The sequence below is a fragment of the Lactuca virosa genome, chromosome 2, assembly GCF_052849685.1.
Source record: "Lactuca virosa cultivar CGN04683 chromosome 2, Lactuca_virosa_CGN04683_v6, whole genome shotgun sequence".
NCBI classification, from domain to species: domain Eukaryota; kingdom Viridiplantae; phylum Streptophyta; class Magnoliopsida; order Asterales; family Asteraceae; genus Lactuca; species Lactuca virosa.
The window spans coordinates 6,875,771-6,891,081 of NC_136427.1; the positions used below are offsets into that span (position 1 = coordinate 6,875,771).

The 15,311-nt window shown below is 34.4% G+C and overlaps 1 protein-coding gene across 4 annotated transcripts in view; it reads right to left on the reverse strand.

The window, feature by feature from the left end:
* Positions 1 to 631: 631 nt before the first annotated feature.
* Positions 632 to 15,311, reverse strand: part of LOC145158859 (uncharacterized) — a 30,792-nt gene continuing 16,112 nt past the window's right edge. Inside the window, exons 3-7 of one of the 4 annotated variants that reach the window (XR_013737335.1) lie at positions 13,754 to 14,371; positions 5,393 to 6,097; positions 2,295 to 3,071; positions 2,114 to 2,193; positions 632 to 854 (exon numbers count right to left, since the gene is read on the reverse strand). Coding sequence is in view for 1 of the 4 variants with exons in the window: in XM_079077720.1 (XP_078933846.1) it covers positions 2,179 to 2,193; positions 2,295 to 3,074; positions 5,393 to 6,097; positions 13,754 to 14,371 (2,118 nt within the window). In the remaining 3 variants the exon portion in view is untranslated. Of the gene's footprint in view, positions 855 to 1,531; positions 2,194 to 2,294; positions 3,075 to 5,392; positions 6,098 to 13,753; positions 14,372 to 15,311 lie in introns of those variants that run through there. The other 3 variants (XR_013737334.1, XR_013737336.1, XM_079077720.1) reach the window with 3 other exon arrangements.

Sequence of the window (15,311 nt, forward strand, 5' to 3'; positions counted from 1 at the left end):
ACATATTTTATATGTTTAAAAGATTTGTATTTCGGAAATAATAATATTACCATATTTTTTCAATAAAAATAAATGTAGTTGTATAAGTTATTATTTTTGAAAAACACACATAAAAAAAATTAATTGAAAATTTTAACTATTTTAGCATAGTTAATTATTAGCTAACAAGACGTTTTTAATTTTGCTTTGAAATTTTTAAATATTAATTGAGAAATATATACAAAATTTGATAAAACTAAATAATTTTTTTAAAATTTAAATATCGAAAGTTTATATCGAACCAATATAAAATTTACTATACTTAAAGGTGAAAATATGTTTCAGTTTTGGTTTCATAATATAAGTACGGTAAATTTTATATTGGTTTGATATAAACTTTTTATATTTATGAACTTAAGGGTTTTTTCGCAAATAGTATTTCATGGTAACCTGAAAACCTGCTATTACAGGTAAAAATGACGAAACCGACAATTAAAATTTCCAGAGGATGATCTAAAGTATATCACTTCATCCTAACGATTTCATCTTTTTGTTTGACTTCGCATGGTGATGCACCTACAATGTAATGTTATTTTAAAACTAACTGGTAACGTAGCGTTAAGTATTTGTATGTTATTTACAGAGGGTAAAGTTGTGAGTGAAGGAAGAAATATAATTCATCAAGAAGGCGACCGAGTTTGTGTTTTCTTTTGAAAACAGGTAATTTTGTTGTAAGTATGTACACATGGAAAAAAAAAGGTTACACATGGAAATTTTTCCGGCCAAATCACCACCAGAAACAACCACCAGCCACCACAAGATACAAGTTCCAGGGACATGTGGTGGTAGCGGGGCTGTTTGAAATCAGAAGATGCCTGAAAAACAAAATCATGAAAAAAAAAAGGTTACACAGGGAAATATGATTACAGCCAGCAGGTGAAACTATTGATTCTTTTTGTGTCAGATGAGTTATTTTCTAACTTCATAAATTGACAAGAATAATCATTATCTCTATGAAATTAACAGTATGTTTATCTATCCCAAGATTACTGAAAAAAGAACCATTTCACATGACCAATAATCAAACAGAAAAAATGCCTAAAATTTGAATTTTAAAAGCATGAAGTTTGACTACTGTGAAAAAGTCAAAATAAAATGCCTTCATAAAGAAGCCAAACTACGTAATAAGATAAAATCCAAAAAATATAGATAATAAGTCAATAACCCAGAAACTCGAGCAGTTGAATACACTAAAAAATACACAAATAACTAAAAGGAAAGACCACAAAGAACCGGTTTTTCATTCAACCGTTTGAACTTTGAACAAAAGAATATGTCTATCATTCAGGATTCTTGATTTGCACTTGCCGATCAATCCAAAGAATAGATTTAACATAAGAGTAACTAAAGTATCAATTTGTTGGGAATCAAATCTTTTAACAAAAGGGGTTTATTAGGAACATGGTTTTGAATAACCTTGAAGCAGAAGAGTTGGTCATCAAGTCAATTCAATCAAATAAGGTAGAGAAACATGTAAATGATGATGGACAAAGGAAACAAATGTTGGTGATTTTATCACCAAATATATTTTAGTGTAATGGATTTAACAAGTGTTTCAAGAATAATGTTTTAGTTATAATACAAGTTAGGAGGTGTGGGGAGTGCACACTTGTATTTACTAAACATTGTTAGTACCGAACCCTAATCTACTGTGTCAAGTCGAGGTTTAGAACAGTACAAGGACTAATCTGTTATTCTTGAAAAATGAAAATTCAAGGACTAATCTGTTTTTTCTGAAAGTTGCAAACTGTTCTTGTTTATCCGTTGAGTGGATAAATCCGGGAAAAATAACGACTTTGAAACACAGAAAACGGGAAACGCTTTCTTCTTTATCTTCTCAAAATTGATTCTGATTCTGTGCCTAAAATCAGAATTGTTACATCAGGAATTATCCCAGTTTGGATTTCGTGATACCCAAGGCATATACGGTCGAAATATCAAACAAGGAAAGTGTTAACACGATTCCTGTTTGTGATCCAGATTTCCAATAACCCTATTTCGTTTTTCCCCAACAACAAATGAGTGCTATAAGAAATCCCAAGGCATGAACCATGGTACAATGCTGTAATCTTACCTATTATGCTATATATAGCTGACTTCAAAATGAGCCAAATTGCACATGTGAATTCAAATGTTTCTCTAGAACTGCCATCCCTGTTGGAGATTACAAGTGGTAACTTAGAGAGTTATGTTAAACTTTTTTGTTCCAGAAACATTAACCTGTGAGTAATATAACCAAAGGAGACATGACATACCTCTTGTTGATAGGTCTTTATAAAGGAGTTTGGGTCTTCCGTTGTTTGACACAATCCAAAAGTTGCATTTATTAACTTCAGCTCCGGGGTAGTTAATTGTCCACAGGTGAAAACTGTTATTTGTGGACAATCTTTGATTTCCAAAGCATCTAGCGATAGCCATTCAAAAGCCTCCTCTCCCAAGCAAAATCCCTTGAGATTTGGAAGGTTGTGAAGTGTTATGGATTTCAGACAAGGGAACACAACCTCAGTAGTCGGTCTGGTTTCAGAATCTTCAACTTGCTTCACAATCACATCCATATTCTTGCAGTTACTTATTTGTAGCTCTTGGAGCTGTGATAGACTACCAATCATGCAACTAGTGAAAACGTGTCCAAGAAGGTTACAACTTACAATTGACACCTTTGTAAGGTTTGGAAAGTTCAACACTATCCACCGATTGCTCTTCCACATATGCTTCAGATTATTTAATCTACCCAAAGTCACCTCTTTCAGCTTCTCAAATACCACAACAGATTGTGTTTCAAAATCGACATCTTCATTTGTCCCTTCTGCTACTTCAAATACCTCCTCTATTTTAGATTCATCATAGTTCCCGGTAATAGAAAGCTTTTCAAGATTCTTCAAATTTAGCAACTCCTTGCATGGAAAAATTATGCTGCTTTTCAACAATTTGTCACCATACTCATGTGCATCTACTTCAACTAAATTTGAAAAAGACCACGGGAACTGAACTAGCTTTATCATATCTGGAGTGTAGTACATAAGGAGTTGAGTCTGCTAAGAAAAAACAAACATAAATCATCAAAACGCTACAATTATAAAGGACAAATACATTTAGTATATAAACATATTAAAAGATTGTAAGTTATATTATTCTTTTCTGAATCAAAATTTATTAGAAATCGACAGTCTAGCTAGTTTATGACACTACCTACATTAGTTCTTTTTTGTGCGTCAAAATGAGCAATGTGGGGAATAGGGTTCAAAGAATTAAGATTTATATATCGTATTATTATTATACATATATATTTTTATTTCATACTAAAATATAGCAAGAGATATATGGACGTTATATTTATACTTTTACAACAATCTCATCTACACAATTTTACTTCAATTTTAGTAGGGGTGGAATTGGTACGGTACCAAGTTTTTTTCCTCCAAACCGTGTACCGTACCAATTGTAGTTGGCATACAGTTTTACCCACCAATACCGTACCAACGATACTTGGTATCAACTTAGTTGCCTACCAACAAATTTGGTTGGTACAGATTGGTATTGGTATATACCAAAAAATTTAAATAATATTTATATTTGAAGAGTTTGAGACTTGATAATCTATATAGGTCTTCATGTTATAATCATCACTGAATGGTTAGAAGGTTTTCCAAACATGAATATGAGCTGAAGTTGTGGTCGTCGTTTGTGTTTAGTAAATCCTTTTAGTGTTATGTACCTTCCTTAACCTTGTATTAGTAATTTCTTTTACTATCACATTTCGTTCAAAAAAGAATCAATATCAATAGAATTATATTAGTAACTCCCAATATTACTTGTTAGTTGTTACTTCGAATTAAAACTTGAAAAATGTAAGAATTGATATATATATATATATATATATATATATATATATATATATATATATATATATGTGTGTGTGTGTGTGTGTGTATGTATGTATATATGAATTGGTTGGTATGGTACAACCGTGGTATTCAAAATTTTGTACCGTTACCGTACTAAGACTACTTAATTGGCATGGTATTACCGGCCAAACATATTGGCAACCAAACATGTTGGCTACCGATTTTATTGGTTCGGTTGGTAACATGTTGGTTGGTTCTTTGTGGTACATATTTGTCAGCCCTAAATTTTAGTTAATTGAAGCTACATAGATTGTTAGTTTGGAAAAGACTACGAGAGAAAAGAACAACTTGATTAAGTAACTACTTGCATCACAATAGTTATTAATGATTTTTGTTAGGTAAGTTAATTAAATTGGGTGAAAACAAATGATTTAATTACAAAATATTGTTGCATAATTACTGATTTAGGATTTAGAAAAAGTATATGAATTGGTTACAATAGAACCATTTCTTGTAATTTTAACATGATTTAAATCAGAATAAACTTGCCAAATATCTTTTATAATACATAAGAACATAATCTTTTTATATTCATGTATTTAATCTAAATGGCGTTTAACTTGTTACATCTTCTATTTTAGGAAACTTAACTATTACGTGCTCCAAATTCAAAATGGTTTTCAGAGGCTCACTTGAATAGTTGTTATTCCAATCCATTAATAATTAAGTGTTTTTTTTTGTGAATAAGAACTTTTCTCTTTTTTTTTTGTAAATAGGACCCATAACTTTTTTTTTTTTTTTGTGAATTTAAAAAATATAACTCTATATTAAAGTAAACAAAAACAATTTTGAGATAAAAATAAAATAAAAAATATCAATAATGTTTAATATTGGTATTATTTTTAAAGGTTCTAACAAAATCTTTTAGCAATATAATTTGTTAGAAATAATACATATTTTTATTATGTAAGCTAAGTTTATATATATTGAAATATTGCATGTGTAAACTATAAGCGAATGGTGTGACTGATAACTTTTACATAAATAAAATGGTTGTAGATGAAAATTAAATGTTTTCTTAATCAACAAGTATATGGGACCCTGACATTCAAATGAGTTTAATTAAATCTTACAAAAAAATTAAACTTTTTGTATCTTTGGACCTCGAAAAACCCACCAATAGTGAGTGCTGCAATTGGCCGTTGTCTTTAGTTCATCCAACTTAATATGGAAACTAAGTAGTTAACTTATGTATGAGTGAATTTAACACTCTTCTTAACATAACACACAATTTAATATCACAGGGATAAACGAATTAATTATAATAAAATAAATTGCAAATTTTCCTAAATTTGGATATAAGAAATGGGAGGTGGTTATGTATTTGTATTTGGTTTTGTTTTGTGGAATACACACACGTGAACCACTTAAATATGTAAGCAAATAATATCTTTAAATAACATAACACAATTACTTGATTAGACGTTGTCAGTAAAGTAACAACATACCTCGTGCATTGCATTTGATGGCTGGAAGTCGAGGCCACATTCAAGACTATGCTTGCCTATTCCTGTATGTATGTAGTTGAGCTTCAGAGCCTTCGAGTGACCAGATGTGAAAGTCATCATTTGTGGGCAACCATAAATCTTAACCTTTTCCAATATTGGCCACCTGAACTCATTCATCCCCAAGAAGAAACCCTTGAGATTTGGTAAGTCGCCCAGTGTAAAAGACTTCAGACGAGGGAAGACTATTATAGATTTAGATGTTTCTCTGTGCTCTCCATCTTCCTTCACTATCACGTTCATTGCCTTGCATTCTTCTACAGTCAATTCTTTGAGATGCTTGAGGCTTTCAAGTGTGGAACTTGTGAATATATATTCCAAACCTTCACATCTTTCTATTTTCAATATCGTTAGGTTGGGCAATTCAAGCAAAGTCATATTTGCGGACCTTGGGATGGTGATTGCAGTACAAGTATCATCACTTCCATCACCAACATTAGTAGTACTATCAACACCATTGCTGTTGGCCCCTTCAATTTCAAATATCTCCACCATTGATTTGCACCTCCATATTCTCAACTCTTCAAGCTTATGCAGTTGTCCCACTACAGAGCATGGAAACACTCTTGATAGGGCAGGACAATTATATATCTCAATCCTTTTGGAGTATCGGCATAAGAACCAAGAAGCAACACCGACTTGAGAACACTACAACAATACATGAAAAATCAATGGAGCTGATTGAATTAACAAATCTTAGCTGTTTGCTATGCGCATACAAACTGCTTATATGTTAAAATATTAACACAACATTTGCTTATTATAAATGTGGTTACAAACACCAGGAGGGCTCCTCATATGACTAAGGTACTTAAGTAACAATGTCGCGAAGAGAAACATAATGTGCAATCAATATACTTATACTTTCGTACCTGCATTGATTAAATCATCTTCTTTGTGTTTTAAACAATTTAACCAACATAAATGGTTAGGACGCAATGACAAAATGGAGAACAACTTAGTGTGGAGAATGTTAGCATCTCAATCACTATTAATAATTGATTTATTCAAAGTTTTCCATCATGTGTGTATGTGTTACATCTTAACCTAAATTTTTTTGTCTAGCTTATCTAATGTTTATAAAGGAAAAGAATATAGTAGTAGCATTTATGAAAATAGAATTTTTGATTGTAAACTCCAAGGGGAAAATACTATTATACTATTATCAATATCAGTGTCTATTGGGAAAATAGAGGTCCAGTCATTATACATGAGGTTGCAGGTAAACAAAATAGATAAATAAATAAAATCATTTTTGTTCCAATATTCATATTACCCAGAGGCGAGCCTACACTATGTTCAAGGGTGTCCATGGACACCCCTTGTTGAGATTTTCCTTTTACAAATTGTATTCTATTTTTCAATTGGACACCCTTGTGATTACAAGAGTGACACCCGAATACCATATCTTGAAAGTCAACAAACAAAACTAATATTTTTCTTTTATGGATTTGATATTTATCATTTCGACATAATAAAAAAAATAAGGAAAAAGGGAAACTAATTAATATTAAGATGGTAAACAAAAATAAACAAATCTCGATCAGATAATAGAAGCTAGAAGCTGGTTACTGATTTTGAATTTGTGATCTCATTAAATTATAATAATAACAAAGATCATAACTATTCAAGATAGGAACGTAAAACCTAAAGAAAACAAGAAATGCATATTTTTGGTATTTGAAGCTTCTTGGGGAAAGCACCACGCTACCGAGCATAGATACCCACGGACGGCTCCACTCTTCTTCTTCGCACTCCGCCATTGTCCTCAGCGTCTCAGCCATCTCGCATCTTGTTTGCTTAGTTCGATAGTTCTTTGACTCTTGAGTAAGTTATAAGTACTTTTTTCTTCTTATCATGTGTTGTTGGTGGGTTTGTATTGCAGAAAATATATTGTGGGTTTATGGGGAAGGCACAAAGTAGGGTGGGTAACAAAAGTCTAGATGTACTAGAGAATAAAAGTCAATAAATAATGGCAGCAAGTTGTTTCTAGTATAATTTTATTATTATTTTTTTCATATTTGTTGTAATATCTTATATTTTATTAATTTATTTATTTTGTATTTATAATAGCTATATTTGTGATTTACGTTGAACAATCAAATAACTTAAATTTGATTAACTTTATTATTATTTTTTTATTTTATGAAATATGCATTAGATAAAATTAACAACAATTAGCATATAAATTATATTTAAAATATGAAAATTCATGGTAGAATATATTCTTTTAGCTATGTTGAATTTTTGACATCGTAACAACAAACTTATAAATTACTTTTAAAATATAAAAAATTGTGGTAGGCAATTATTTATTTATTTTGGTTATGTAAGAATATTTAATATATTACTTAATATATTTTATTTAGATGCATATTATTTGCAACATGGTCTTCATAACTAATTTTTTGTTACTCATATATTTTGTTACCTCAGTTAACTTGGACATGCGGTATTTTCTATCATATATTCGTTATTATCAACTTGACCCGAACCGATAACCAAACTTTTTCAGACATGTTAATTTAAATATCTCAATTAAGATGGACACCCTTGAGTTTGAATCGTGGATTCGCCACTGATATTACCTAACAAAAATTATCAATACTGTTGAAATGAGTAATATGTTAGGATCGAGACACTTAACACACGACTCTAAACACACACACAGCTCACGAAAAACAAGAACACAATGATGAACATGAGGGATTTAACGTGGTTCGGTCCTTCTCTGACCTACGTCCACCGGTAACTAGGAATTTACATTTCTTGGTGCTAATCTGCAATCTTTCTGTGTTACACTAGATACAAGTTTTACAAATACAGAATAATCTCTTATATAGAGATGGAAATCAGAAGTAGTCAAAAAACACAACTGGGTCTTCATTCAACAATTGTGGCTTCACAACTTCACATTGTTCCTGCCATTTTTGACCAGCTTTTCTGTGGATTCACACTCAACATTTATGTGGATTCACACTCAACATTTCTGTGGATTCATACTCAACAATCTCCCACTTGAAGCCATGGAACAATCTTCACCTGTGCTTCAACTGTGCATCTGTATTTGATCTTAACTCCTTCCTAGTTACTTTGGCCTTCTCTTCAATTAACCTGAAGGCCAGTTGAAGCTTTCGTTATGTGACAACCGTCAAATTTCGGTCAAGTCAAAGTCAAACAAAGTCAACAAGTCAAACCGGTCAACTCCATTAACCCTTGTATGTTAGGGTTTACATTATACAATTCGCTATTTCAATGAGAAAACATCATTTGAAAAATTCATGTGTTTGATTTTCCTTAGCCTTAACAGTGCTAAACAACGAACCAAAACGATAAAACACTATTGCACAATCATCGGGATTGTGTAAGACACTAAATCATGGCTTAACGGGGTTTATGGACCTTTCGTTGCGAAGCCGGACACTCAAAAAGATCACAAACGAAACCTCTCACAATCTCTTTCACTCAACCTCTCTCTATTAAAATCTCTCCCGAATCTCTCCCAAATCTCTCTCAAAAGTTCCTTTAAATTTTTGTAATCATTCGGGCCATCCCGACCCTTAACTGGGTCAAAAACCACTTAAAACGGGGTAAAAACGGGTAAAATAGGCTTAAGGACCCAAAACTGAAGCTTCAGGACCGAAGTCCCTGTCATAAAGGAAGACGACACACATTTGTCTGTCGTAACCTTACGACGCGCGTGTTGATGACACGCAATGAGTATCAAGGAAGCCCCTGTCATAAAAGAAGACGACATGCATTTTTGCGTGTCATAATGTTTCCGGTTTTTCGACTACGACTTTGTTTTAGGCCCGTTTTTCATCATTTTAACGCGGGATTTTCACCAAAAAACTTTATTTTTACAGTTAGAACTCTATATGTCAGTAATCCCCACGTTTTTAGGGCCATTCATACCAATAATTAGTAGGGGAGGTGCTTGAGGTGGAAAGATGACTTTACTTTACTTTATGTCACATGCCACCACTCACACCCACTACATGGCCAACTCTTTCCCACTACATGACCAACTCTTACCCACTACATGACCAACTCATACCCACTACATGACCAGCCCCACTCCTTGTCTAAGTATAAAAACCCATCCCCTCTCTTCATACTTCTTTCATTCTCTCATTTTCCTCCAAGGATCACACTCCAAATTCTCTCACCATTCTCTCTCAATTCCAAGACTTCCAAGGCTGATTATCAAGCTTTCTTCCACTCTTGGTAAGTATAATTCATTCTTCTTATGATTATTACACATCCTTCTACTCAAAATCATAAGAATCTTACACAAACATCGTCACCTTCATGTTAGGTTCTCGATTCGTCAAGGCATCTTCTAAGTGTTCTTGGGTTGAACACTTCTCTTCTCCAACATCCATCCTATAATAACACATAAGGTGAGTTCATACCCCTACATTTACATGTTTTTCTTAAGTTTTAAGGGGGGAATACAAGTAAAATCATCAAGAACACAATTAAACTTTTTCTAACAGATTACATCAGAAAAGATGGACGTTAATCACGGACTGTTTTGGTCAACTTACATATTTTAGTTTTCAAAACTGTTCCAGGTGCAAGTAGTTCAAACTCTTAGCTTTAAAATGACTACTTGCACATCTCCATATGATTTTTCTACAATTTATGGTGATTTTTACAAAACTGCTTGTCATTTCAGAGGCAAACCCGGACCAGTCTGTGATTATGAACATTTTCACCTCTGTTAGAGATCACTAAAAATCATGATAAAATTTACGAACAAACTAGACTCATATTCCAAACTCTCAGAATTTGCGGATTTGGATTTAGAGCTTTGATGAGTTTTCTATAAATTTTCTAAGAACAGTAACAGAAACTGTATTCAATGAAAAGTTGCTGTCAATTTCATTTCACCTTGTAACATGTTGAGCAAGGTGTATATCTTTATGTGATTATATGTTATTGCAATATATGACATTTTATCTTAATATGTAGACACACATCAGTTTACAAATGGGTTTGGTCATATAAAATATAAAGAATAACAAGTGATTATAATCAAAGTACAATCGATACATTCAAACATTTAATAAACTATTTTGAATATAGTTTGCATACATTACCACGTACTACCCTTGGTTGATAAACTATAATAGGTATAGTTTATGATACATTACATAACACATACATTTAAAAAGGGTACATTTATACAAAGGATATTTTCATTAAGCAAGGTACGGCCATACGGTACCAAGTTTTCATAACACGTAATTCCGTTAATGACTTTGTGAGACATTTACTTCAAATTACCATTAAGTCCTGTATTGTAACCAGAGTCTCCTTGAGGGAGAGCGTGATACTTGTGTATAGATCTATATTGGGTTTGACAAACCCACACCTAAGCTGCATGCAACAGCTAGACCGGCAGGTCTGGGGTGACAAATGTCATAACATTTCCGACGCCTGAAGAACGTCGTTTCAGGCCAACTAGGTCATAGCATGGTTATAATAACTCACATAAAGTATTAATAAACATTGGAATTTACGGGAACTTCATTAAAATTTAACGAGTTTATGTCGATTTAAACTTGCATTGTTTTACTATAAATATGACAAATTACTTGTATATATCGGTCTTTGGGTTTTAAGACTACATTTACACATTAAGGAAAATATTGGATTTTCTAACACAAATACTACTTTCACTAACGAAAGGCTTTTAATAATACCAAACAAAAGCTTATGAACTCACCAACCTTTGTGTTGACACTTTTTCAAACAACTTGTATTCTCAGGAAATCATTAAACAGGTAATCAAGTGCTTTTGAGGATGGGACGCTAAGGCGTCTACTATTTCATATTTTGTCAACATATTGTAATTGATTCGTAAACATGTAATTCATACAATGATGTAACTTTTTCAATTATATATATGTTGGTTGTGTTTGCTTGAATTACTATTACAATTGTTGTTATGATACTATACATGAAGTCCTCCACCCCCGGACGTTTCTTCCATCCTTGGTTTGGGGGTGTGACACGTTAGCTCCAACGCATCAGTCATGGCTAAGTCTGCCACTGACCTGTTCTCTGTCTCCACCGGCTCCCACTGAAATGAACTGCCCGATCCTGGAACATCCTGAGAACAAACGACACTCTCCATGTGAAGCAGATAATCTGGAGAGACTTTTACAGATGGAATACTGGTTCTCTTAACCCACTGTGTTCTGGGTATTCTAGCTGAAACAAAGCCCATGCTCCCACTGCTATGAATGCCCTTGACTGGTTTTTCTGAACCGTTCCAAACATGTTCAACCTGAATCTGACCTGTGACTCTGGGTTTGCCATCTGCAAAGCAAACCTTCTTCTGTCCACGAGACTCTATGAACCGGATTTTGTTTTTCATCTGAACTGGGACGGTTACTCCCTCAGACGGTAAACTGACCATATATAATGAACCCCTCTTATGTCCACGAGCTATCACAAGATTTCCTTTGACAACCTTCCACTGCCCATTCCTGAACTTAACCTCGTGTCCCTGTTCATCCAACTGCCCAACAGAAATCAATTGTTTCTTCAGACTTGGAATTACCCGGACATCCTTCAAAGTCCATGGACCAACTGGAGTCTTCAAATCTAAGTCACCTATGCTCGTCACATCAAGAACCTCATAGTTCGCCAGTCTTACCTTACCAAAATCTCCTTCTTTCAGATTCTGCAGTGCTTCACGGCTGTGGGTAGCGTGAAATGAAGCACCCGAATCCATAACCCAGGAATCCACATTGCTCTCCACACTACAGATCAAAACATCATCATCTGAATGGTCTACTGCAACGTTAACTTCTTTCTTGTCTTTTGGACATTGATTCCTGAAATGTCCAACCTCTTTACAGTTCCAACAAGTCACATCATTTCGAGTCCTCGACTGACTCCTTCTCCTGTTCCCGCTCCCACTACCTCTGTTATTTCTTCTACCTCTGACCGCATTCAATTGTTCACTTGATGATTCCCCGGAATTTCTTCGTCTGACGTCTTCGCCTAGAATTAAATCCCGAATTCCCTCAAAAGTGAGCTCTTTCGATCCTGCGGAACTAGTAACGGCTGTAACTGTTCCGGACCAACTGTCAGGTAATGATGATAACAGTAGTAAAGCTTGAACTTCGTCCTCAAATTTTATTCCCACTGACCCAAGTCTGGATAAAATCGAGTTCAAATTGTTGATGTGTACTGTAACTGAACTTCCTTCCCTCATCCTCGTGTTGACTAGTTCCCGAATCAGGAAGACTTTATTTGCTGCCGACGGCTTCTCGTACATATTAGACAATGCCTCCATGATTCCCTTTGCCGAGGTCTCCTTCAAAATGTTGAAGGCAATATCCTTTGACAAAGTCAGTCTAATAAATGCCTTGGCCTTCTTATCCAAAGTCTCCCAGTTTGCTTGTGTGATCGCCTCCGGTTTTTCACCTAAAACTGCGTCCAAGTCTTTCTGTACGAGCAAATCTTCAATTTGCATCTTCCACCAACCAAAATCTTTCCCATCAAACTTCTCAATCTGAAGCTTACTGCTTTCTGCCATTTTCTGAAAGATTAGAGGCTAAACTGCAATTTTCTGAAAGTTCATGGGCTAAACTGCAATTTTCTGAAAGTTCAGGGGCTAAACTGCAATTTTTAAAATCTGCTACAGTGTTGCTACAGTGTTGCTACAGTGTCGTCTTCTCTGGCGGAACTCCGGTCTACAGTGCCGTCTTCTCCGGCGGAACTCCGGTCTACAGTGTCGTCTTCTCCGACGGAACTGGTTTTTCCGGTCACTATTCCGGCAAACCTTTGACTGGCGATTTGGACGTCTTCCGGTGGTCAAAAAATTCAGAAAAAAATATTTTCGGAATCTTCGGAACGAGACCTTTCCAACGGTATACACCAAAATCGTTTTTGACGAAAAAAAATTTCGTTCCTGCCATTTTTGACCAGCTTTTCTGTGGATTCACACTCAACATTTCTGTGGATTCACACTCAACATTTCTGTGGATTCATACTCAACATAATATGCATCATTTCAATCAATTTTTCTCTCCTTTACGATTTGGTCCAAAATTGACCATGTATGTACGTTAATTTAACTGAAATTGGATAACAAATGCATTTGATATGTTTTACAACCCTGCGATCTATAAATCTCTTTAATAACCTATGCACGAGAGAAAAAAAAAACCCTGTAAGAATTGGGTATGTAGTTATTCGTTTTGTCTTTCCAGCAGAATTATAATAGAAAAAAAAATAAAAGAAATAATTGAATATAAAGGATCCACTTAAAAGAAATGATACCTTGAACTGATCATGGATGGAAGTAGTTGTGATTGTAGTACCGCCATCAATACTCTTTAGACATGGCAGATTCCACAGGACGAGATAATCAAGAAGAGGGAAGGATATGGTGTTTGTGTGAGTAGATGTAATTGCCATTTCTTCATTTTCATCATTAATATCTCTATTCGAAACAACTTCTTCAATACCATCACAATCATGTATATGGACGTCCTTTAAGTTGGGAAGAAGTTTGCCCATGAGAGGTGAAAACAAGTACTTTATGCTTTTGCATCTGTACATGCGTATCGTTGTGAGGTTGTGGAATGAGTAGGATTGTGATTGGTTTTGAGGAATTACAAGTTTCTTCCAATTGCACTTCCACACATCACTCATCCTCATCATATCAAATAACATCAATTCCTTGAGGTAGGGAAGTAGTAGTAGTGGTTGATAATTATGCAGAGTTGTTGTGAAATCTGTGTTGCTGCTACTGGAACTCTCTATCTCAAACACCACTTCAACATCCTTACAGCCCTCTACCCAAAGGATTTCAAGGTGATTAAGAATTGAGAATTCAACGTCAGGAATATTACCATGCACCTCTGAAATGATATCTTCCTTGGATATAACATTAATCTGCACATATCTCAACAACAAATATAATTCAGAATTTCCAATAACTAAAATTTAAATTAATTATTCATAAATGGCACACCTGTCTAAATCTATTTACATAACTAAAGTTGACAGCAATTAAATTAACGGATTTTAAATAATTTCCAATGATGACTTATTTGATACCTACAATAAATATGCAAAATACTCGCACTTACACAAATACATAAAAATAACATTTTTAGACTAACATACAAAATTGGTTATCTGGTTTTTTGTTTAGGTACAAAAAAATCATTTTGCAATTCTGATCCCCATCAATCACACTGTTAACTTAAGTCTGTTAAAGCCTTATAAAACAACTATTTTACCCTTCTCTGATTTTGTAATTATCATTGAACTTATCCATAGGCCCCCACCCACATATCGCCCCACTGTCCCCTTCTTTCCCCTGTCACCATCTTCCTCACCTAGTGATAGGCCCCCAGTCCTTCAGGTTTACACTCGTAAGTGGGGCTGGTCCAGTCCAGTGATCTGCAGGGGACAGACCAAGGGTAATTTGGTCTTTAGGAGCTCTTTTTGCTGCAGCTGTTACGTGGGAGACATCTTTAGTGGGAGAGGAATGTTCTTTTTCTTTTCATGGCTGCTTCTTGTCCTTTTTTGTCCTTTCTTTCCAGTATTTATAGTTAGAGGTGGTATCCGTTTGGGTATGCAGAAATTTGTAATTGCTTAGGCAAACTTGGAGAGCACTCACCTCTCTAAAGTGAGATTATCCCTATTTCTATGAAAATCATTTCAGTTCAATTCCATCTTATTCTTCTTTGAATAAAGAGTTATAGTTTTGTGATAAGATCATCAGGAAAGAGCTTATCAGGTGGTATCAGAGCAATTTCCAATGGGAGGGGCATCATGTTAGGAACCGGACCGGGTACACGCAGCGGAAACACGCTATCACACACAC